The sequence below is a fragment of the Melitaea cinxia genome, chromosome 13 (genome assembly GCF_905220565.1).
Source record: "Melitaea cinxia chromosome 13, ilMelCinx1.1, whole genome shotgun sequence".
Taxonomy (NCBI): Eukaryota; Metazoa; Arthropoda; class Insecta; order Lepidoptera; family Nymphalidae; genus Melitaea; species Melitaea cinxia.
In genome coordinates, this window is record NC_059406.1 from 9,138,569 (window position 1) to 9,163,961 (window position 25,393).

General features: G+C 33.5%; 1 protein-coding gene and 1 long non-coding RNA gene across 2 annotated transcripts; one reads left to right on the top strand and one right to left on the bottom strand.

Moving 5' to 3' along the window:
• On the bottom strand, positions 1-24,963 carry LOC123659088. The gene is made up of 3 exons (XR_006743973.1): positions 24,935-24,963; positions 24,235-24,239; positions 1-67 (listed from the first exon to the last, which is right to left on the bottom strand). It is a non-coding gene; the product is annotated as an uncharacterized LOC123659088 (long non-coding RNA).
• On the top strand, positions 2,590-21,214 carry LOC123659087 (alpha-tocopherol transfer protein-like). Its single transcript, XM_045594353.1, has 7 exons — positions 2,590-2,695; positions 5,835-5,932; positions 16,790-16,949; positions 17,207-17,459; positions 19,723-19,833; positions 20,788-20,924; positions 21,025-21,214. The coding sequence occupies exons 2-7, from the start codon at positions 5,845-5,847 to the stop codon at positions 21,113-21,115; spliced, it is 840 nt and encodes a 279-aa protein (XP_045450309.1). The 5' UTR covers positions 2,590-2,695; positions 5,835-5,844; the 3' UTR covers positions 21,116-21,214.
• Positions 24,964-25,393: the final 430 nt, after the last annotated feature.

The window sequence follows — 25,393 nt, forward strand, 5'->3', positions numbered from 1 at the left end:
TACAAATAGACTTAGATATCGGGAGCTAGAATAGGCTAGTAGGACCTGTTTCTTCTCAATTAATAAACTTTAAGATTATATGCGAATTGAAATATCTCTTAAATATTACTATATTATAATACGATGGTACGATGGTATATTACAATAAAACGACGGTACAATTCGATGGTAAAAAAAAGAATAATTTCATTCGTTGACTTGGGGAATAACGCGAGCGTTACGAAAATTGTGATCGGGTAAGGTGAACGGAAGTTCAAAGGGAGATATGAATTATATAAATAGCTAAAGAAGTATAGCATCAGTCATGTGGTCTAAATCACACTCGTTTTTTTTTTTACTTGTATTAAAGTTTAATTAAAAAGTGTTTCGCTCGTTAATTTTTCTTTGATATCTCTATGAAAAAAAAAATACAACTGTCTAAAACTAATATTTTAGTTTAATAACTCAGGCAGTTAAATTGTTATAATATTTTAATTAATTATAACATGTGAACGTTACAAGTATATGGAGGTATATAATTATATGTGATATGTGACAATTTTATATGACATCACTTATACAGTGGCTAATAAAAGGGACTCGCATATGATATCACCATGATTTTATCAATTGACAAAACAAAATTTCTAAATCGTGTACGTAATGTAACATACATAAAAATACAGTAGATTTAAGAACCTCCTCCTTTTTTTAGTATCAAATAAATTTGGTAAAAAAAAATTAAATTACTTGGTAGGGGTGGCAAATTTTTGGTGGCCCCCGGGTGACAAAAATACCACGCTACGCCACTCCATGTATATAAGTATTAGTTACGTTCTGCGATTTCACCTGCGACAGCTGGGCTGTAGATAGGTTATGTCGTAAACATCTAATAACAGGTTTTAGTCAAATTCTTTTCTAGACAAAAGCATAGTAACAAAATCCCATGTGTAATTATTTAATAATTGTGTTTGCTCCCAAACGAAACAATAAACCGTTTTCAATTACGTCGACAAGTAATACAACATAGTAATAATATTTGGTGTCATGGGACACCAGGTAGGAACGAAGTTCCTTCAGATAGTATAGAAGCAACACAATTTGAAAAAAAAATATTAAATTTTATATATATTTTCTAGTTCTTGATTTTTTTTTAATTTTGTTGATTGGTTTTTAATTAAGTACATAAAAGTATTTAGGAAATTTAGTATTTTAGAAAATAACAAATACCGTAAAATAAAATAAATCAAACAAAATAATACTAATAATAATAATAATTCAAACTACTAAGTGAAAAAAAAAACATGTCTTTATTTATTTTTGTCGACAGTATAAAATTACATAAATAATTAAAAAAAAGTTTACTAGTAATATTTTAGTTTTACAAACGTCATATTATATACAGTCGTGTGACTGATATTACGTCACTTCCGTTATATATTTTTCTTACGGTTTTTGTATCACATTTTTTTCAGTTCGGTCGCCCAGCCAAATGTCAAGCCTGCCTGCCGTAAGGAACTTCGTTCCAAAAAGTAGTAAAAAGTAGTCATCAGATGTCGATCAAATTTGAATCGGATTACAAGACAAGCATCAGCTTTCGATTAAAGCAAGAATCATCAAAATCGATACCCCCCCCCCCAGTGAATAGTTAAGCGGTATAATATTACGTAGATCGACGAAAAAATAGTCAAGTAAAAACGCATTATTAGGTATAACTTAAAAAGTAGGTACTTGTCAAATCTCGATTAAATTTAAACGGGACCACATGACACGCAATTTTTTAAATTAATTTCCAAAATTATAAAGCTGAATAGTTTGTTTGTTTGTTTGATTGTTTAAACGTGCCAATCTCAGGAACTACTGGTTCAATTTGAAAAATTATTTCAGTGTTTGATAGCCCATTTATTGAGGAAGGCTATAGGCTATTTTTTTTAAATTAACGCGTGTGAAGTAGCGGTGTACAGCTAGTTAGATATAACTCGAAAAGTATTTGCCAGATTTCAATTGAACTTAAATGGGACCATATGACACGCACCATTTTCGATTCAAAAAAATCATCGAAATCGTTCCCCTTAGTCAAAAGTTCTGAGTTAATATACAGACAAAAAAATGTGTGTGTACTTATGTACTACGTAACAAGTTATACTTCATTGGCTAGCTAACTTCACGTTACGAACTTCTAGGTTAACTAGCTAACTTCAGGGTGTCAGAATCTTTTGTGACGGTGTGCGCGCGCATGGTAAACTTTACTCACATCATTTTTCCCGAACGCGCCAAAGAATTATAACTTAAAAAAAAAACTGTCGAATTGTGAACCGCCCCCTTTTTCGAAAGTCGGTTAAAAACGACATTTTTCCGATACAAATTTATTCATATTTTAAATAATTTTTAGAAGTTTTCGAGATGTCATGATTAGTCAGTCAGTGAGTGAATGACCTTTCGATTTTATATATAGGTCATAGGTATAAGTAACGTACGTGTATCCACACATGCGAATTCGTTCTACTTCTACCACTGGTCTATGACATATTTGTGGCTTCGGTTTACTATAGGGGGAAAATCAAAACAAAACAAAGATTTGCTCTTGCGTCGAATCTACATTCGTATTAATGAATCAACTTGAATCAAGGCCCATTCAACAATCAGTCCCTGTTGAGCTGCGCCGCGTTTCAGATGTGTCGTTGTAGTTTCTTAATAAATTAATGCGATAATTACAGTAAGTTGTTTTTATATATTTTTAATAATCGTATATTGTTTGTTGATAGTGGATTGTTTTGTTTGTTGTATTTAACTACTATATTACGATCGTTTTATGTTACTCGTCGATAGCATATTTGTCAACGCAAATAGTTAAAAATATTTCATTTCATTTTAAGATTAAAATTACGTGTAAATTATACTTATCCGTTTTTAGCTTCGAAATATTTAATGATATTTTTAGTAAATATTCTATTTTAAAAATCCAACTCTTCGTTCGACGATGTTATATGTACATAAGTCATAATTTCTTTTTAGTTTATCATACAAGACTGTAAGCATTACTCACACAGTGAGGAACAGCGTACTGGTATTTTTCATTTTATAGGAATGTGTGAAGATGTGTGTGATCTGTAAACCTGTTTTTATCAAAACCGGATTATAAAATCACTTTGATTAGATAATTACTTAAATAAAGTGACGACAGTAATGTTGGAAAAAATATAAGTTTAATGATTTCATTGTTATTCTTAAGTTGTATATATTTAGATGTAATCAATTATAATTTAAATACCTGTTGTATGTAAATGAGATAAATATTCTTATTGCATTTAAAGTCTCGACAAGAGCCGAACAACAAAAGATAAGTACCTATAATAATATTAAATGCGATTTAGTCATTTTTTTATATCTAGCTACACAGCAAGCAGGAAATTAAACAAATATATTTGACCTCAAAAAAGAAGGAAGTTCTCAATTTGATTTTATTTTTTATGTGTGTTATCTCATAACTTTACTGGGTGTACCGATTTTGGTGATTCATTTTTAATCGAAAACTAATCCTTGTCGCGTGGTCCAATTTAAAGTCATCTATTCTATTTAACATCTGAAATTTAAGTTGGATTTTTTTTAAACGAAGTTCCTTACGGCAGGCTTAACATTTGGCTGGGCGACCGAACTGAAAAAAATGTGATACTAAAACCGTAAGAAAAATATATAACGGAAGTGACGTAATATCAGTCACACGACTGTATAATATGACGTTTGTAAAACTAAAATATTATTATTATTATTATTTTGTTTGATATATTTTATTTTACGGTATTTGTTATTTTCTAAAATACTAAATTTCCTAAATATTTTTATGTACTTAATTAAAAACCAATCGTCAAAATTAAAAAAAAAAATTAAGAACTAGAAATTATACATATATAAAATTCAACATTTTTTTTTTCAAATTGTGTTGCTTCTATGTCATCCGAAGGAACTTCGTTCCTACCTGGTGTCCCATGACACCACATATTTTTTTTTTGTTTTAAAACAAATACAAATATTTATCGCGTAATAAATAGCTCGTCTGGGCATTAATGTATGCTGATAATTTAAAAGTGTTAGGTTTCATCCATTTCAATTATTTTCAATGCATAATTTTAATTGACCGCAATAAATATAAATTAGATGAGATGATCGTATATTAAGTATATATAACTTGGTACAGCTCTCGATATTTGTCGCAGTTTCGCTCTTATAAAGCAGTGTATATAATATTTTATCGCCTTAACCTTTGTATATGGGCTGTATAACGAAGTATTTTAGACTAGGTATTTCTAAAATTAAGATTACACCTTCATTGCCTTTTATTTTTACTGCTCGACTGGTAGAAGTCGTAGCGTGATATAATTATAGCCTTCAAAATATAAGATGAACAAGGCTTTCTAATATAATTATTCACATCAGTACGAGTAAACAAGGTTTCAAGATTAAGTGTCAAACAAACACAATAGGCTCTCCCAGTATTTTATAATACAAGCTGTACCCACCACTTCGTGATTTCACATTTTATTTCTCATCTCTTTTTAAGAAAATCGTATTGAACTTCGGGTGTCTTGTATTGTAAACTTGGTGTATCGTGTCTGTTTTCATTCACATTTATTCCGTTATTTCAGTGTGCTACAAGGCCAAGGTACATTATCATAGATAAAAATTAAAAACAAAATCTGGTATAGCTTCAAAAAAAAATTATTCCTCTTGAATTATGTATTAGTATTTAGTATAGATTATATACATACAAAAGATGTATAAAAAGCTGAAGATTGTTCTTTTTTATATATTTGACTGCTTAGGTTATGACTACTGCATAGCGTAATTTTTCTTCTAGCAACATTTTTACAAATCGTGTTACTGTTGGATTTTTAGAGTATCTAAATAAAATTGTACAAAATGCTGTTTGAAAATGTTTTTACCGTTTTCATTGTTATAGTAATAGAGTATGCTCTTTTAAAAAATTTCGTCCTCCTGTCGAGAGGCCGCAGGGGAAAATCCATCATGGATACCCTCCAGTGCGGGGGCGTAAGAGGGTTTTGTCAGACTCCTACTGACTAAAAAAACCACCACGTGTGAGCGGTCGTGCGCCTGGGTGGGGCGAGATGGGGTCGCGCTAGCATTCGCCACCTCGCCCCAGCGGTAGGCCCGGACGAAACCTCCGGGCCCCGGCACAATAGTGGGGTGGCCTTGCTCACAACAAGGCCACCTTTTAGACATGTGGGGTCGTGTCGTCAGGCTGGCCGAAGTACCCCGACTATCGGCCAGCAAAAAGGGCCATGGCCTGGCACAGCATCTGCCAGGGACGGCGCAAACTGAGCATAAGGGGCGGCAGCGCAAGCATACGCTGGCATACGTATTGGGAATATGAAAAAATAATCGATGAGAAAAGGTCAGCTGAAATATGCTCTGGATATTTGCTTATAGATATTTGTTTGACTCAATGGCCCTAAAAATGTCACATTCGTTACACATACGCGACTTTTGCCTTTTCCCTTAACTTATGGGGCGGCGGCACATTAAAATGGCCCGGGCGCTATACGCCACTGAGGCTATGAACATATTGCTGAACGAAACGAACTTTTATATAGGCTTAAGTTTATTTTACCTAACTTTACAAATTATTTTTGGTAGTATATACTCCGTAGATAGTAATCATTAAATGTACAATATGTTCCTACTCTATACATATATACGAATACAAATTTATAAATTATATACTTAATGCTTTTAAAACGAAAACTCGTATGTTTCATTATCAGTTTCACATTATAGTATAACTAAAAAAACATCGTGTTCTACATTACTTTATATAATATAGCTACATCGTTTTACAGAACATTGAACATGGCAACAAAACCAGAAGATTCAAAGAAGTATATAGAACAATTGAGAGAATGGGTCAATCGACAACCTCATCTTCCGAAAGATTTAAGTGAGTAGATACTTTTTTTTACTTTTTATTTTCTACTTTGATTTTGGGACTTCTTATAGCAAGCATGAAAATGTCAGCCTCGTTAATACCCTAGTCACAATCAAAAAGTCAACAATATATCTCTATTCTATATTCATAATTCTCTATTCTATATTCATAATTCTCTATTCTATATTTCTATTTTATTTTAAAACTATCTATCTTGACAGCTTCTGACATTGGAATCGCCAATACACTTTGAAAAATTCCTACAGAACTTAAACTTAAATTAAATTTTATTATTACTTCCTTTCTCTTAGATACTTTTAATATGTATAGTATTCACTTCTCCAAAAATATCCTGCTCCTAACTTTGTCTAATCCATATAAATAAAAATGAATGTTGCCAAGCGCATAACTCGAGAATGGCTTGACCGATTCGGCTAATTTCTTTTTGTATGTTCCTTAAGGTCCACGGAAGGTTATAATACAAAAAAAAAGATTTAAAAAAATTACGATTAACTTTTGACAGAACGAAATCTTAGTCTCTGTAGAATTAGACGAAACGCTTAGTTTTCTCGAAAGCTATCTTTACTTTTCCATATCTATAATGGTGTAATTAAATCTAATATATAAAATTCTCGTGTCGCGGTGTTTGTAGTTAAACTTTCCGAAATCAGCCGCTTAAAGAGTTTGGGGCTTCGTGTCAGAATTGACAAGACCGAAGCCCTCCTCTTCCGCGGGACCGGACGCAAGAGAGCCACCGGGAGCTACCCTGCAGATCGGAGAGGGGAGGGTCAGGATGAGCCCCCAAATGAAATATCTGGGGCTCATCCTTACGGAGGGAGCGTACGGTATCGCGGGCTGCAGCCACTGCTCTAGCCGGCGACCCTCCGTGGGAGCTCGTGGCGAAGGTCCTTGCCGAGATCTACTCATACGTCTCGTGTAGGAGGGCTCTCGGTGAGAACCCCAGTATTGTCGTAATTTTTATGATTTAAGCTAAAATACTTCAAGACATGATTTTATTCCATTAACACTACAATTTAAGCTGCAGTCTATCGTGAATGATACCTACGAATACGATACTTGAAAAATTAAAATCCCGACCTAACTTAGTTATTTTGCTCCTGGAGCTAGTATCTCTTGCTTAGGTACACTTTATCATACCTTTTTAGAATCTACACATACCAGACATATTTTTAAGATAATGGGCAGTTATAGCGTCATACATTTTTTTTCACAATCATGGGTTAAAAATACAAGTAGTGAAAAAAAAGCAAGGAAAAAATACTTTAAATGTTAATTTTATTAATGTTTTATGATAAAAATGGCTCTAAATCTAATTAAACTAAATAAAAAAAGTCTCTAGGAGTACGATGCCACAAAAATTACACAAAAATACAAAATTTTGTGGAAATGGCACCCGATTGAATGGCCAAAGGAACAAAATTTTTGAAAAACATTAAAAGTGGACACCATTTTTACACTGTTGGTAAAACTGACATAAAAAATGATTTTATTATAGCCTGACACCTGGACTACCTCCACTTACCGGATTATCCATTATTAACGACAGACCCTGTATATACAAGAAATGCTCGCTGAATAGTATAAGATTATATTAATCGTAACAAGAGTAATTTTTGTAGATTTCAACTTAGGGTGTAGGCTATCAAATATTACTATGAAATTAGCTGATCCCGCAAACGTTGTTTTGCCATATTTGTTATTAACGTTTTAAATCCCTCCCTCCCCTTATAACTTAGAGGTATGAAAAATACATTTTCACACAAAAATAGAAAAATACAACAAATTTTGGGGGTTCCCCCATACTTAGAATTGAAACTCAAAAATTTATTTTTTCATCATACGTGTGTAGGTGTACTAAATATTTTGCGCGAGAGACACTTCTAAAGTAGTAAAATGTGTCCCCCCTGTAACTTCTAAAATAAGAGAATGATAAAACTAAAAAAAAAATATATGGTGTACATTACCATGCAAACTTCCACCGAAAATTGATTTGAACGAGATCTAGTAAGTAGTTTTTTCAATACGTCATTAATCGTAAACCGCAATATAGCTTTCATTGAATCAACTCAAATGTAAAAAAAGAAAGATTAAATGTTTTAAACATAAACCTTATGCATATGTTACTTGTTGCTACGAAACCCTACATGGGTGAGTCCGACTCGCAATTGGCCGCTTTTTTAATCTGAGTTTTAAGGATATATCTACGTACTTATCTATTCGCCCGTTCCAATTTCTACATAATATTCCAAAGTCAAGTCCCTGATCCTTTTTACGTACGTTTTATTTTTATACATCACAAAATTACTATCATATATATAACAACATTTTTTTTTAATAAATTGCAAATAAGATGATCAACCGCGTCGCCGCTGCTCAATCGACTGCGCTCGGACCGTCACAATGGCGTCACACGCATCCCGCGTACACTGACTAGCGGAAGGAACTGCATAATGTTTATTACTTAATATCTTCGTAAGTAATGGTGCGATTTTAATAATTCAAAACGAAATATCATTCTTATGTCATAAAGAATAATGTGGATACTAGTTCTATTGAATGTGCATTAACTTTACTGTTCCTCATTGACGATATAATTTAGAAAAGGCCCCATAATCTAATAACATATTAATTTCCGTAGAGACAGATCATTGGCATCGTTATGGTTTCAGCTTTTATGTTATCCTTTCAACAGTCAATTTTCAAATTTTTTCACGTAGCAGTATATACGAGTATAGTACATACGAATATAATCGTATCGTTTTGATAAAAATAGTGAATTATTGATGTACCTAATCTTGTTTAGTTATTAATATTTAATTAATTTGATAAATACTTTAATTGTTTTGTTATACAAACAGTAACTATCGATATACAAATAAAATTAATATATTTATACGAATGAGTTAAAATATATTAGTGTTATACAATTACACGACTGATATTGACCTGACGTCTCAAAAGAAATTTATTATTTTGTTTTGATAATGCATAAGGCAGTCTGATAAAAGAGGCAGGTAGGAGTCAGAGTAAATATAAAATAATATTTACATATTTATCTTTGCTAAATAAAAAAACGAGTATGCTTTAGACCAGTGGTGAGCAACCTTTTTTTAGTAGAGGGCCGCAAAATTTTAAGAAATTGATATTCGGGCCAAAAGCCCAGAATAATGGAAAAGAATAAGACTTGATGGTACAAGTATTGACTTTTGGTGTGCCTTATAATAATAAAATTGATAGTTTTGAAAATTTGAAAACATTGGTGGGCGCCCCATAAAATCTCTATTTGGGCCGCATGCGGTCCGCTCGCTGCGGATTGCTCACCCCAGCTTTAGACCATACGACTGAAGTGAGACTTCTACACAATAGGCCTGCACTGTGTCTTAGATATACGAAACGTAACTAACCTATGAGAGAAAGAGACGAGCAAAATGTGTGCTCGCACCCCTCTCTCTTGCTCCGTTCGCCTCACCTGATCATACTTTTCGTAACGCACTCGTCACTCATTCACTAGCTTACTCCCCAAGTCTACTTTAACTTAAGTTTTACTTCAAAAAGATTTCATAAGCATTAATAATTTAATTTAGATAAAATGTATTTAAATATAAATAGGACATTGACTTACTGACTGGTGCAGTGCACTGATGTATCACCAATTGTAGGCTATTAGCCTCGTGAATTGTGTGAATTTTTTGAACTGCTGCGAAAAATTTTTGCTGACAACATAGAAAATATCTTTTTTTATCTGTCCACATTTGCTTCCATACTGATCTTTTCATATCAACATTCTTTAAAACTCTAAAACGTCTACAATGCTATAAGTTCTTAAAGTAGGTAAGAATTCATCGACCGGAATATTAAGTATGAAAGCAATTTTCTGTAATCGGTATGATTTCAATAATTGTAGAATTATTACTTATGCATAACCTTAAACCACGTTCTCATGTTATCTGCCAATACTACACGCTTAATATTGAACCAATTACTCGATGCGTTTGTGCGATGCATCTAAAGATGACAAATATATTTTTTTTCACCTGGAAATGCTTTTACGCACCACGCCGACGAAGCCGGTGGGAGTATGGAACTCCTAGCCAACCCAGACTACCCACTAAAACCCAGCGATGCCTTCATCGCCATAGCGGGGTACCACGGGATCGTTTTCACATACTAACGCGACGCCCCGACGGTTGGCCCACCATCTGCCTTCGTCCATATAGCGCCCACGGGCACTGTGAGCGCTCTATCACCCCGGTGGCGAGTGGAAGAGGAAGGAGCGCATAACGGCGTCTCCTTCCCCCTGGTTCCTGCGGAGCGGGTTGGCGTGAGCTTCAGCCTCGCGCTGTTGCTCCGCAGCCTCCTTTAATGCCATGACCTTCTCCTAGAAGGAAGTTACAGCTGACCAGCACCTCTCACTGCCAAGAATGCTGCGGATCACGCTCGGCAGTGATAGATCTTCGCTTATTACGGCCACCAGGTCGTACAGTACTTACCGAAGCCCGGTAAGTGCCTGTGTCAGTCTAAAACCCCGTGCCGTCTTTTGACCCAGCACTCGCAATTCGCACTCAGAATTTGTCCTTGAGCTCGAAGGCTCAACCGGTACCGATACACTTTCGCAAGCATCTGCGCCTGGAGTTCCCAAGGCGGATCGCTCGCAAGAAGTGTCGCCGCCGTCCATGACACCATACAGTACCCACGTATGGCTCTCACCGCTAAGTCCCTCTGTGGTCTCCTTGAGAGGATTCTGTTCTGGGCGATGAGAACGTCTGCAAAAACGGGGGCACCATATAGTGCCATACTTCGCACGATACTAGCATAGAGACGCCGGCACGTCGAACCCGGTCCTCCCACATTGGGTCTTGGTCTACATTTGGTCTCTACAGGAATCTGGCTTACGCAGCGGCGGCGCTCTCAAGTCTTGGAGCGAGGTCCCTCAGATGCGGACTAAATTTCCATCATCCTTCCAGGGTTAGGCCCTGGCATTTGGGTCTGAACCGGCACCTTCATGCCCTGAACGACAATCCGCGCGCCACGGGGGGTCCTGCGTGGGTCGTGAAAATTGAGGGCCTCTGTTTTTGATACAGAGTCCCTCAGGCCCAGCATCGCAATGCGGTCGACCGTTAACGAGGCGCCTGCCTCTGCTAGTCGGGCTGCATCCTTGAAGCTTCTCGCCTGGGCTGTCAGCAAAGTGTCGTCCGCGTAGCAAATTACTCTCAACCCGGGCGGCATGAGTGCCCGCAGCAACCAATCGAAGCCAATGCTCCAAAGGGTCGGTCCAAAGACGGAGCCCTGTGAAACTCAGCAACCGAAGCGATCCCGATACAGTCGACCGGCGCTCCCCTCCCAGAGGTCCTCTCTGTCGTGGGTAACGCCACCAACAGCCTCTGCGGTAATGAGGCCCTTCATGGAACTTCAGTACCTCCAAAAGAAGACATATATCTGTTTCAATTATTACAATGAGACTTTAACCTTTTTCAAGTGGAAACGGAGAATATAATCATTTATTTATTACTCTTTGAAATCTTTGAAGAAATATTTCAAGTTCAACATTAGACAAAAATTCTGCCCTTAATCAAATAATAAAATTTAAGGTTTGTTAAGTAGTTGGTTTATAAAAAACTGTTTTTTCCATATTCTTTTTCGATAAACAGATAAAACGTGATCACGTTTGGACTCTGTCACCACCACTATTTATAGCCATCGTGAACTGCAATTATACGTTAAAGCCATTATGACTTACTATAGGTGATTATTAAAAATTTTCTTTTATACTACCTTATTGTAAAGGACTAAGATTCAATTTTACAATTTTGTTTCTTAGAATTACGTTCACGTGAACGTATGTAACTATGTATGATAGCTTGTATTTACTTTCAATATGATATTATTATATTAGTAGTTATTTGGTTATTACATACTTTTTAGTAAAATTAACTCTAAAAACTCTTATCATTAAACATAAAATATTCAGTTAATTATAGATCCAGCTAGTCAAAATTATAAAATAATTACACTTTCATATTTTGAAGTCCTAACTAATACACGTTTGTCATAATTTTTAACTTTACATTTTATTATAATTCATATTCTATTAAAAAAATTAAGTATCTTCTTATAACATTTCCAAAGACAACCAAAAGCTAATCAGAATTAAATGCCAGTTGTTGGTAACCAACTACGTTCACAAAATTTTAGATATATTGTGTTGTTGTTACCCATTGGGATATGAACCCTAAAACAGGGTTATTACAAACATTTTACAGGTGTAATAAAAACATAATATCAATGAACAAATAGATCAAGCTGGAAATATAATGTCAAGAAGGAACTTACTTTTATCTCAAGAACACCTCAAATTAAAGTTGAAAAGGCATGTATATATACAATAGCAAACGTTAATGTGGTCGCCACCACAGTCGAATAAAAAAATTCTGGTAAGTAAAAATATTGAAATTCACTTATCCAGGATTGTAAGAGGTGCTTGGAAATTATTTAAAAGCGGTTTTCCCCGATATTTTTAACGTGGTTATGAAATGAAACTTATTAATTGATTGAGAATCAAGTTGTTATCCCGGTTTTCTTCTCTTAGTACTAGATCTTACATACATATGTTTGAAGTGAATGAAGTTGATTTCATTCTTTATTTATTGTGGTTAAGAGCGAAGCTACCATGGAATAGAAATGTATATTCCGTAGAGAAGAATCGGCGAGAACTTCGCAGTTACTCTTTTTGAAAAAACTGTGTTTATTATAAAATTGGTAAAATCTTCCATCTAATACAGCGCCACGAAATCCAATCGTCATTATTATTAATATAATCTTGAACCGAATAATATGCTTTAGCTATTAATTTTTCTTTAAACTTAATTCCATGCAATTGTGAAATCGGTTAATGAATGGGAAAGTGTTACTTGAACATGTTTAAGTTTTTGATGTCCTATATAGTGAATTCAAACAAAAGATTTAACGGAAATTAATGTAGATATTTAATGAAAATGTAAATGACATAAAAATCAAAAACATTCAAATGTTCAGTAACAAAATAGGAGTGAAGTAATTGAGCTACATATGAGAGGTATTTATCTTAGGTCTTTGCAATAGAGGTAAGTCGAGCGTTACCGTCATGCTAGATATTTTTTGCATACTAATTGATGTTTCATTTACTTATGTAATATAACCTGTTCGTTTTTATCTGTAAATTCTAAAATTAAAATTACACGTTGACTTGTGCTCTTTAATTTTTTAATGTCATCATAAGTACTACATCTGCAAGTTACCGACCCCGCAATGTTCATAAAATGCTAGACTAATTTATTATTTATGTAAATGTTATTTTTATTAAGATAGAAATGAACTTTAATGTTAAAATTGTAACTCTAGTTTTCGACTTCGCAACGACTACGGCTTAAGGGTACGGTATTTTTGAGTCCGACTAAAAGAAAGTGGTTTTTTTATTTTTCTTAGGTTTTTACTATAGTGGTAAAGCCTGTTAACCTTATTTTTAAGTTCATTTGTAGCTAACACTCATATATAAGATTTGATTAATTGACTTTAGTATGATTAAATAAATTTCATTTTGTACAAATCAAAACCTATTTTTATAAAAATACTAGCTGACTCGGCAAACGTTGTCTTGCCGCTAAACGCTATTTAAAAATAGGGTTTGGTGGTAGAAGGGTGAAAATTTAGGATTGTATGTATTTTTCAACGCCAAATCATAATAAAATAAAAAATAAATAATTTATCTAAAAATTAAAAAAAAAAAAATGAGGAGTGGACTACCCTTAACATTTAAGGGGATGAAAAATAGATGTTGTTCGATTCTCAGACTTACCCAATATGCACACAAAATTTCATGAAAATCGGTCAAGCCGTTTCGGAGGAGTTTAACTACAAACACCGCGACACGAGAATTTTATATATTAGAAGATATTTATATATATTTTCATTTTGCAGCAATACTGTTAGGTTAGAGATATACGATACGTGACATTACTATTAAAGACGTCATAGATCATTTTAGATAATTTTATCAGAAGAATTTATTATATCTTTTTACTATATCAATTTAATTAAGTGTTCTTATGCGTGTGGGAATATATTATCGTATGTATTATATTATGTATCGTATATGTGTATGCGTGTATGTATAAGTATAAGTATCGTATTATTTGTATCTACGTGTGTATACCTAATATATGCATTATTATGTATGTTTGCATTTATATATTGTATAATTATGTATTTATTATATATTATATTTTTATTCTCAATATGTTTAGATTGTACACGCTAATTTTGCGACTATTTTATAAGTTTCCTGTGGCAGGACTACTGGAAGAGATTCCATCATGGGATAAGTAGTGTTTGTACCAGCATTGTTTATAAGAGCTATTTCCTTTTGCTATCCTAGTGTACACAAATTGTTAAATAAATAAATAAATATATCTTTTAAACATAAGTATGATATTTACGATCTAAAGAAATTTTTACCCATTTTTCATAAAAAAAGTGAATCTGTTTCATACGTAGGTATATATATATCTATCGACGTACCGACTTTCATGACAATCAGTTCAGTATTTTTGACATGAAAGAGTAACAAACATCTACCCATTCATTCATCCATCCTCACAAACTTTTGCATCGATATATAGTAGGATTACAATTTGTATTAATAGAAATTAATAATAATATTTTTGTACGATACAAACGCTAGTCAAAATCAAAATCAAAATCAAAAATAGCTTTATTCAAATAGCCTAAAGATCACTTTCGAATCGTCATTTTACAAATTAAAACTTTAATAATAAATTAATATATTTGTAGAAGTAAAATAAAATAGTAACAATGTAATAAAAAACTGTATTTAATTCATTACATTTACATATTTAATATATGAATATAAATTGAGTACCATTACATATATATAATAAAAAACAAAAAAACTTAACTTATCAAGAGTACAACGGTACTTACTTTAATGGCGCTTTGGAAAATTATAAACTTCTTAATGTAAAAAATGAGACGCTGTTATACGGCTATGTACCTACTACTACTACCTACCTATGTTTAATTTAATTTGGTTTATTTTTATTTAATCTATGGATAAACTAAAATTGATGGCGTTGGCATGGATTTATGTTAATTTAATGGAAACATCTTTCATTCTTTTAAACAATTATTTTGAAAATAATCAAGTTGAAATTGATAAACTCGCTGTTAATTTAGAATCAATCAATTTGAAATTGATAAAGCACGGAAAATAAGAGACGATTTATAAATTAACAGAAATATCTACTACTATATTTTAAAAAAATATGTCTGGATCGTAAATAGCTAAGTACAAGATTTACTTGTAGTTTCTCAAATTTTTAAGCTCATGTGTAGACCTATGTAGACTAAAAAGACTAGTTTAGGAGTGGTAAAGGATTCAAAAATTGCTCGACATTATTCGTTTAATAGTAACACACGAACCGTTGCTAGTTTTTTTCTGTCCCCGCGTGTCTAGATATGTTGTTTCTACTAAATCTGTACTGATTAAGTTTGTGAGTTACAAACAATCACACGAATGAATATGACACCAATGAATTAATTCGTTAATAAATCTATATCTACATATAAATAAAATGAAACTGTCTGTAATTTCAAATAACTGTATTTTTCAAGTGCATATAGTTATTTACACGATACTAAAACATATATATGATTTAAATTTTTTTGACTGTGTTTGTCTGTTTGTCTTTTTGTTTGTGTGGGTTAATCATCGGAACGGCTGAACCGATTTTTATGGTATTTTCACTGAAAGATAAAGGAGGCTGTGGAGCAACATATATGCTACCTTTTATCCCGAAACTCTATAAAAAAATAACCATACTAAACTCATATATAAAATAACCAAACTTTTTTTTAATTTTAAATAGAAGTTTTGCGAGGAAAAACACCTAAGTTCCCAAAAGGCTTAAATTATAAAAAGAAACATATAAATAGTAAATAAATAAATAAAATTAAAATACTACATTCTGCGTACCAAAAAATTACTGTTTGTCAAGTCTTTATAGTTATTTTATATTTACTAGATAGAAATGTTTTTAAATGTTTGTCTATATGTCTCTGGCACGGCTCAAATAAGATAAAGAAGATAACATAGCAACATAAAAATGTTATAATCCCATAATTCCCACGTGATCAGGCTTACGCTGTTAATAAAATAATGAGGAGGAGGCTCACCTTAGTGGGTTCCGATCAGTTCGTTGTAGGTTATTTATTTGACCATGAAACCCTTATACATTATTTCGCTTCAGCCTGTAATATCCCACTGCTGGGCATAGGCCTCTTTCCCTATGCCTTCAATGCGAGACGGCGGATATATTCCTTACCATGAGTAACGATCGCTATCAGGATTATTAACAGTTGTAAAACTTGAGTTAATCAACCATTATATAAAATCAATTTTCCTCGTAATATCTATGGACTCAATAGATATATGTACATACTCGTATTTAAATTTTATTACTTTAGATACATAACAATGGTTACTAACGACAAGAAAAAAATGTATAAAATAAAATTAGGTACTATAAAAAATGATATACTTAAAAATCTTAAATATGTATATATATATATATATATATATATATATATATATATATATATATATATATATATATATATATATATATATATATATATACACATTTGGAATTTGAATGTACATAGCATTCAAATGTCCTGTTAGTAAACAAGTAGAAGTTAAAAAGTACCTTTTATTGCCTTTGTCGACCTTATCCTGACATTCATTTTTTGTACATATTAAAATTATTATTCTCACATTGTAAAAAAAAATTTCAGGTGATGTTTTTCTCCTTCGTTTTGCACACAGTTGTTTCTATGACGTTGAAAAAGCGAAAAAGGCAATGGAAATTTTCTTCTCTATAAGAGGAAATAGTCCCGATTTGCTGAACAACAGAGATCCCGAGTCACCGCATATACAGAAAATTTTAAATGTAATGTAAGTTTGCTTTAAGATATTTTGTGTACACGATCGTCTATTCCTAACATAGACAATTTATGGACTATGTTTTTTTTTAAAATAAAATTCCATACCCAACATCTGTTTGATAAAATACATTCATCGTCAGATCATTCACGACCAAACTCACACTCTGAACCAGTATGCACTGCCAAACTCACACTCTGAACCAGAATGCACTGCCAACTGCGTCAACTTGCCAGTCAATTTTTAACGGTTTTTTCCTAATGTTACAGTAACATCGGCCTCTACCGCAGTGCGACGAGCAATAGATGGCTTTGGTTTTGGCAAATAAACGATCCCGGCTTAGAGCAGTACGAATATCTTCTCGACGTGAAACTCTTCTTCTTGAGCACGGACGCTCACTTTCTTGACCAGGAAGTCCTATCTGATGAGGACATAGTTGTCATGGACGTAAAGGATATTACACTAAAATTTCTAACGAAAATAAATTTGTCTATACAGAGAAGATTGTCAAAGTATCAGCAGGCAAGTATACGCTTCAGCCTGTAATATCCCACTGGCTGGGCATGTCTCTTTCCCCATCTAGGAAAAGTATCAGAGCTTAATCCACCACGCTGCTCCAATGCCGGTTGTCGGATGCATTCCCTATTATGAGTAACGATCGCTATCAGGTGTACATGTTAACAACTGGAACCGACGGCTTAACGTGCTCTCCGAGGCACGATGGGGGTACCCACAAGGACTGCACAAACACCCAGACCACGACAAATATCTGTATGGTCAATAAAAATGTTTGTCATTTGCGAGAATCGAACCCGCAACCACTAGCGCAACAGCCACAAACCAGTGCTGTGACCGTTACGCGCCGTCAGCAGGCAAGTTGTATGTAGTAATGTCTGTATTGAAGTGTAATTATTAATAAACAAGATATACCCTTGACGCCATTACATGCGTTTTGATTTAGGTATTTTCGTTTAGAAATGATTTTTTGGATAACAAGTATAAAGACACACGTATCTCGTAATGTGAATTCAAATCATGTCGATTCATTGTAATCTTTTTCATAGTTAGTCGTGATGCGATGCCAAAATACAGGCAGACAGAAAAAAAGATTGTGACATAAACATTGATTATTATAGAGGATAACTATCCAACATTTTTTAAATAGTTTTAATGTAAAAAAATGGACCCGTTACTGTTTATAATAAGTATAAACTTCAATGTTTATTTAACTTTTGAAATTCCGGCGAGTTAATAATATATTAATTACTAGCGACCCGCTCCGGCTTCGCACGGGTGCAATGCTGATACTAAATATACTACAGAATGTCTTTATTTATAGTGTGAAGCTAGCTTATAGCATGGTTATTAACATAATAACAACAACATCAAATATTTGTCGTTAGATTACACGTTGTTACAGAATGCGTTGAAGAAATAAAGGTTCACTGCTCGTTCCCCATAGGTGATAATATGTATCCTATATGTTTACCCAACTTCTTAATAATATTTGTGCCAAATTTGAAGTAAATCCATGCAGTACTTTTTGAGTTTATCCCGAATATACATACAGACAAACAGAGAAAAATTCTTAAAACTATATTTTTGGCTTCGGTGTCGATTGTAGATTACACTCCAAGAATTCTTTAAAAAAAATATTCAATGTACAGTTTTGACTTTCCTACCATTTTATTATATGTATAGATAATAATTGAAGTTAAAATAAATGCATTATTCTGACGTCAACATTATTATAACGATATTATCGTTTGAAAAACCTCTTTTTAACAAATTGTTTGATTATTTGGGTGAAAAAAATCTATATAGGCGTGATAAAGATCTGTTTATTTTCATGACGACTACCTCTGTAGCAAACATGAACCAAATTACAAACAACTTCTAAAATATAGTCTATTCGCGTTAACAAAATAGTAAGTCATCGCTCTCACTTACCTTAGCCATGCGTCTTGACCAATAATATCGTAGTAAATTAGAACGCATGTCTGAAGGGCCTTATTTTAACTGATCAATTTGAAAACAACGTTCAAATTTACTAAGTTTTAATTGACCGTAGGGTGTGACTAAGCTAATAGCCATGCCTTAATATTTTTTGAACGCAAATTGAATATAGTGTGAATATACATACATACGTGTACAGTATCAACAACACTGAATCAAAAACTATAACAACAAAATAAAGTTACGAAGAATAACATATATTTCAAAGTCGCAAGTGCAATTCAATTTCCTAACGCAATACAGATGAAAGCCATTAGTTATAAATTCGAATATTCTTCTTCAGGTTAAAATGGCTTTCAATAGTGCCATATGATTTCGCTAATGTCACGTAGAATGGAGAATACACAAATTCGAATATTAAATTGAAACGTCTTTTTTTGATAATAAAATAGCTAAGGCACAACATAAAAAATATCCTGCTCACAATCTTTAGCATCCCGACTGGGGAAGTACCTTGACCTTACAGAAGATCACAGCTAAATAATACTGATTTCAAGCAGTGTTGTATTCCTGTGCTGAGTAAGGTGACTAGAGCTCTTGGGGGGGATTAGGGGTAGGGACGGCAACGCGCTTGCAATGCTTCTCGTGTTGCAAGCGTCTATAAGATAGGTACGCTTACGCGTTACGCTTAAGCGTTGTTTGCCGACATAGTTATATATAAGAAATCGAAGATAAACTTCTGATGATTTAATATTCTAATAAGTCTTACTAAATATTACCTTACTACCTTTTGTTCTACATATGTTTGAATTTACCTATGTTTTAACAGGAGGGAATGCCAATCAGACTGAAGCAGATACACGTTATAAATGCTCCACCGTTCATAGACAAGATATACGGTGCTCTAAAACCGTTCGTCAAGAAGGAGATCACCGAAATGGTTTGTATATATATATTATTTATCCAACCCTAATATAGATCATTATTCGGTAGTAGTAGCAGCAACAATGTAAGATATTGTATTTAATATACGTTATAATTATTTATAACTGAAAAGTTAATGTACAAAATTAGTCCAAATAACCGTTTTATAGTAAGAAGCAAATGCTTAAGACCTATACACACTGTCGCTTGAAACGGTAGGAGGTTCTTTACTATCTCCGTATACAAACGTTGTTGCAAATGAACTTTAGCACGTCTAAATGGTACTATCACAGGTTCTGTTCGGGCATAGCCTTATTTCAAGAAACTTAATTTAAAAAGGGAGCCATCTCGTGGGAAACTCACTTTGGATTGAGATTCCTGGATGGAGGGATTAAAGAAGTTTTATATCTACAGTCTCGTCACAAAATGAATTTCCTATATTGTGACCTACCCATGTTAGTGTAATCAAATATATTTTGTAAATGTTTTATATAATGTACAATATTTTATGTCAATTTAGTTCATTGTATTATTTTAATAGCGTATATTGAAATTCAGTGTTCAGAGAAAGATGTTAATGTGACAAAGCAGTGCGCAAATGCAAAATTACATCCCACCTCACACTAAAATTTTAAATTTTGCCGAAAAAATCCATGAAATTCCAAAGATGTCATCAAATTTTCAACAATTCTTGTATTATCAAATAATAGTTTATTTTCGTCGCATAAAAAACTCTTTTAATTAAGCAACGTATAAACCCAACGTCTTGCGTTAAGTATATTTTTAGGCGATTCTATAGTTTTTCATAATAGAATTACATATAGTACTTCGAACACATATAAAAAATTACATAATCAATTACAGATTCACAAAGGTAAAATACTCCCATTGTCTACGCCGTCCCGACTTATTTAAGCCACCTCATGAAATTCTTAAGACATTCCTTGATAAGATAATGCTCTGTTGTCAGATTTATTTCCATCCACCAAAGTCCGACTCAATATACAAGCACCTCAGCAAGGAAGACTTACCGGCAGACTACGGCGGCACAAGACCATTTTTAGCGGAATATAACAAAGAGATAATGGAACTCCTCATAAAGCACAGGTAATACTCAAAACTACATTATTGTGTTTGATCGCAAATGAAAAAATAACTATGAAATGAAAATATAGAATGCTACAAAGGTGTTAATTTTATTTTTCAGGGAAACGCTAATAAGGGAAGATTTCTGGCGGCCGAGTAAAGGCAATTCGTCCACAGAAGTTGGTTCATTCCGCACACTCGCTATTGACTAGCCTTTTTTAGACCAACAGAAATGAAATAGACAATATTTTTCCAATATTTTTAAAATTAAATTGTTATACGTTTTAAGCAAATTACAATAAATAAAAATATATTGTACGTTAAATTACTTATTAATTAAAAATAGTATGATCCACATTTGTAGTGTACGTAAAGTAATGTAAAGTTGATATTGACCGATGTGTGAACATAAAAGATATTTTACTAGAAATAGAAATCACACAAATTTTTTTAATTTTTTGTCTGTTTGTCTATCTTTCTGTATGTTGGTGTCCCAATGATGTCAAATATGCTGCTGAAATTAGATTTGGTTAACAAACTTATGTAACGTGTATTGCAATAAAAATCCTTGTGTAACCTTGATTCTGGCCATTTTGAAGCTCTGAGTATTTGGTAACATGAACGGGTGTACTGCAGGTGTCCTTAGAGTATTTTGTGTTCTTAGAAATTCGCGCCACTTAATAGAAGAATGCGTTGTGTATACTTACCACAGAAAAACAAAGAAAAGATTTTTTTTTTCGATTTCACTAGATGTAATGGATGAAATCGTAACCAAGTTGGTACACCGGGTAAAACCAGTAAATTTTACGTAATTTTTGTACGCTCATTCCGCCAACACGCAAAATCCGAATATGAAAATGTTGCAGTTTACACAGTTATGATCCTTTAAGTGTAGCAAAACTGGTGTTGGTGTAATCTTAGCATACAATCTAGGGAGTGGGGTTATAATGTCACGATAAAAACGCTGCAGAAACAACTCGATGAAATTATGATGTGGAGATACGTTAAGGAGACTAACAAGAATTCAGGCTAGAAACAAACATAACATAACAATACACTTTACTGTACACCAAAACAAACTTTTCTATAATTAAAATAAATAAATAAAACGTAACAAACTCGCGATGACTGACGTGACTAAAATTTCGTCAATTTTATTCCACAACAGTCATTGACCATTGAGTCTTCAGCTTATTTCTTTTTAACTTGCAAAAATGCCTGTATCGAGAACCAACTTCTAAATCCCGACGATCGCGTGTTTGAGTCCCGCTCGAAGTGGATATTTGTGTCTGTACAAATACTTGTTTATAGCTTGATGGACTTAGTTCCAAAGTTTTATCTATATGAAGAAAAAGTGTCACTAAATCAATTAATCAAATAAACATCTATTTACATAATACCAAGAGGAATTAATATAACATAGCTAAAACAAAATAAAATAACAATTTTCTAAAATACAATCATCTGGCATGTGAGTATAAAATGTCTGTGGTGTTGACTTAGTATACTTAATATAGAATCTTAACATAACATCATTTTTAAAATAATTACAGATATAGGTAATCAATGACTGTATTTTTTAAATCACGCAAATCTTATACTAGTACTATTCATATATGGACCCACGATGTAGTGATTGTCTTAGTTGTCGGATGTCTTTAAATGATTTCGTTGAGAGTGTTTCATTACAAGGCTATCTCGCACAACACCGCATTGTGTACTAAGCCTCTCACTTTTATACAACGCACGATAACGAACGATGTTTCCATTTGTTTTTGACTTATAAAAAACGAGTACAAGGAAAAAGTCAACATAAAACACATACACATGATGGCAAGATACTCTGCATGATTAAAACATCCGGTTTATAAATAATAATTGTCTGTTTCGAAATTGAATTGAGACTTAACCACACCGGTCAGTCCCCTTCGTGTATTATTCGTCGTGTGTTCTTCGTGTGTTCATCAACTGTGCTCAACAGGCTGCCTAACTAACTGAAAAGATTGAAACTGAAAGCCATACCTATCAAATAATAGTACGATGTTATACCAATGAATATTTACACAAATATAACAATCATATCATGTATATTACACAAAATACCTAAATTGAAATTTTAGACATACAAAACAATATTTCAGACGATTAACATCTCGGCTTTAGTATGAAACCAATCCTATTTCCGTTGAATCTATCAATTGATAGCGTGCTATTAACCAGAATGGTAATAGTCTACAATTAAGTATTAAATAATTAAAAGTCGTGACACGAGATCGTGTGTAATGGTGATATACCTACATATGTATAAAGCAATGGTATAAAGTGATTAGATTGATGCGTATCAAGATTAAATTACGTGTACAAAATGAATGAATATAAATCCACATAGATATAATTGTGTTTGCTCACAAACGAAAAAAAAACCGACTTCAATTTCATCGACGAGTAATACAACGTAGATTGACGAAAAAATAGTCAAGTAACTACGCGTTATCAAAGATAACTCAAAAAGTAGTTATCAGATCTTGATAAAATTAATATGCGACCACATGATAAACATCAGCTTTCGATTACATTAAAAATTATCAAAATCGGTACACCCAGTAAAAAGTTATTACGGATTTTCGAGAGTTTCCCTCGATTTCTCTAGGATCCCATCATCAGATCCTGGTTTCCTTATCACGGTACCAAACTTGGGATATCCCCTTTCCAACAAAAAAAGAATTATTAAAATCGGTACATCCAGTAGAAAGTTATGCGGTATAATACAACGTAGGTCGACGAAAAAAGCGTCAAGTAAAAACGCATTATTAGATATAACTCGAAAAGTAGTTGTTAGATCTCAAATAAATTTTAATGGGACCAATTGGCACACACCACCTTTCGATTAAAACAAAATTTGTCGAAATCGGTCTACCCGGTCAAAAGTTCTGATGTAACATACATAAAAAAAAAAAAAAAAAAAAAAAAAATACAGTCGAATTGAGAACCTCCTCCTTTTTTGGAAGTCGGTTAAAAATGTATCGGTGTGGCTAAGCGAAATATCGAGAACGACTGATCACTTTGGCTAATTTTTAACCGACTTCCGAAAAATGAGGAGGTTCTCAACTAGATTGAATATTTTTTTATGTATGTACCTCACCTCAGAACTTTTTACTAGGTGGACCGATTTCGATTTACAAAACTTCACATCATCTATTGAAATCCTAGTGACTTAACGAAAAATTCGATGGCATGAACCTAACTCAATACTTGCAATTCATTTTGGCCTCTGAGAGTTCTGTGACAATATACTATAAACATTTTATTCATAAGTTTTGAATACGTATACCTATACTTTACATGAATGTATAGGCAAAATACAAGAATGAATTACTTCTTACACTTACCTACTACTGACAGCTTAGATTAGACCTAAAGATTACTAATAAGTACATACTTTACATAGGCCGAAGACGGGCAGCAGCGTCTTCGGTGCGACAAAGCCAGCCCTGCGGTCTCCAACCCGCTTGCCCAGCGTGGTGATTATGGGCAAAACTTATTTTTGGCGTAAACTTGTGGAGGCCTATGTCCAGCAGTAGACTGTATAGGCTGTAATAATTATGACATACTTTATACACGTTGGTACATTGGAGCAGTGTGGTGGATTAAGCTCTGATCCTTCTCCTACATGGGGAAAGAGGCTTACTGCCTAACAGTGCCCATATTACAGGCTGAAACGTTATACACGTTATTCATAAGTTCTGAATACATCCCTGCTATATTTAACATTCATTCTTTCTTACATCTGCCTACTACTAACGGCTTAGATCTAAAGATTACAAATAAGTATCTACGTACGTAGATAAATAAGATTTCCAACCACGGATTTCAGCGCTGGTAAACTTATAATGCTTACTTAGGCAATCGAATACCATGAAAGAATCTACTTTTGAGCTTGCACAAAACCAGGTTCTACTTTATAAGGACTCATTTTAAGTATGTTTTATATTTAAATATCACAAAATTACAATCTATTTATCTATAACAACACTTTTTTTTAAATAAATTGCAAATAAAATAACCAACCGTGTCACCGCCGCCCCGCCCCGTCGACTGCGGTCGGACGGTCACAGTAGCGTCACACGCATCCCGCGTCTGTACCTAGTGGCAGGAACTGCATAATGTTTATTACTTAATATCTTCGTAAGTAATGGTCCGATTTGGATAATTCAAAAAGAAATATCCTTATGTCATAGAGAATAACGTGAATAGTAGTTCTATTGAATTTGCTATAATTTTACTGATCCTCATTCTTCTTGTATCTACCAAATAAACCATCACGGCCAGACACTGTTGAGGGTTACGAATCGTGTACAACACATTTAAAGGTCAGTTATTTATCACACACACACACACACACACACACACAAACACACACACGCACACACACACGCACACACACACGCACGCAATCACGCACGCACGCACGCAATCACGCACGCACGCAC

Excerpts from the sequence above, each read along its gene's own strand:
- LOC123659087 (XM_045594353.1), top strand. The coding sequence starts at position 5,845 with ATGGCAACAAAACCAGAAGATTCAAAGAAGTATATAGAACAATTGAGA. Across the intron at positions 5,933-16,789 it reads TCATCTTCCGAAAGATTTAA|GTGATGTTTTTCTCCTTCGT; the intron begins GTGAGTAGATAC and ends AAAAAATTTCAG. Across the intron at positions 17,460-19,722 it reads GATTGTCAAAGTATCAGCAG|GAGGGAATGCCAATCAGACT; the intron begins GCAAGTATACGC and ends ATGTTTTAACAG.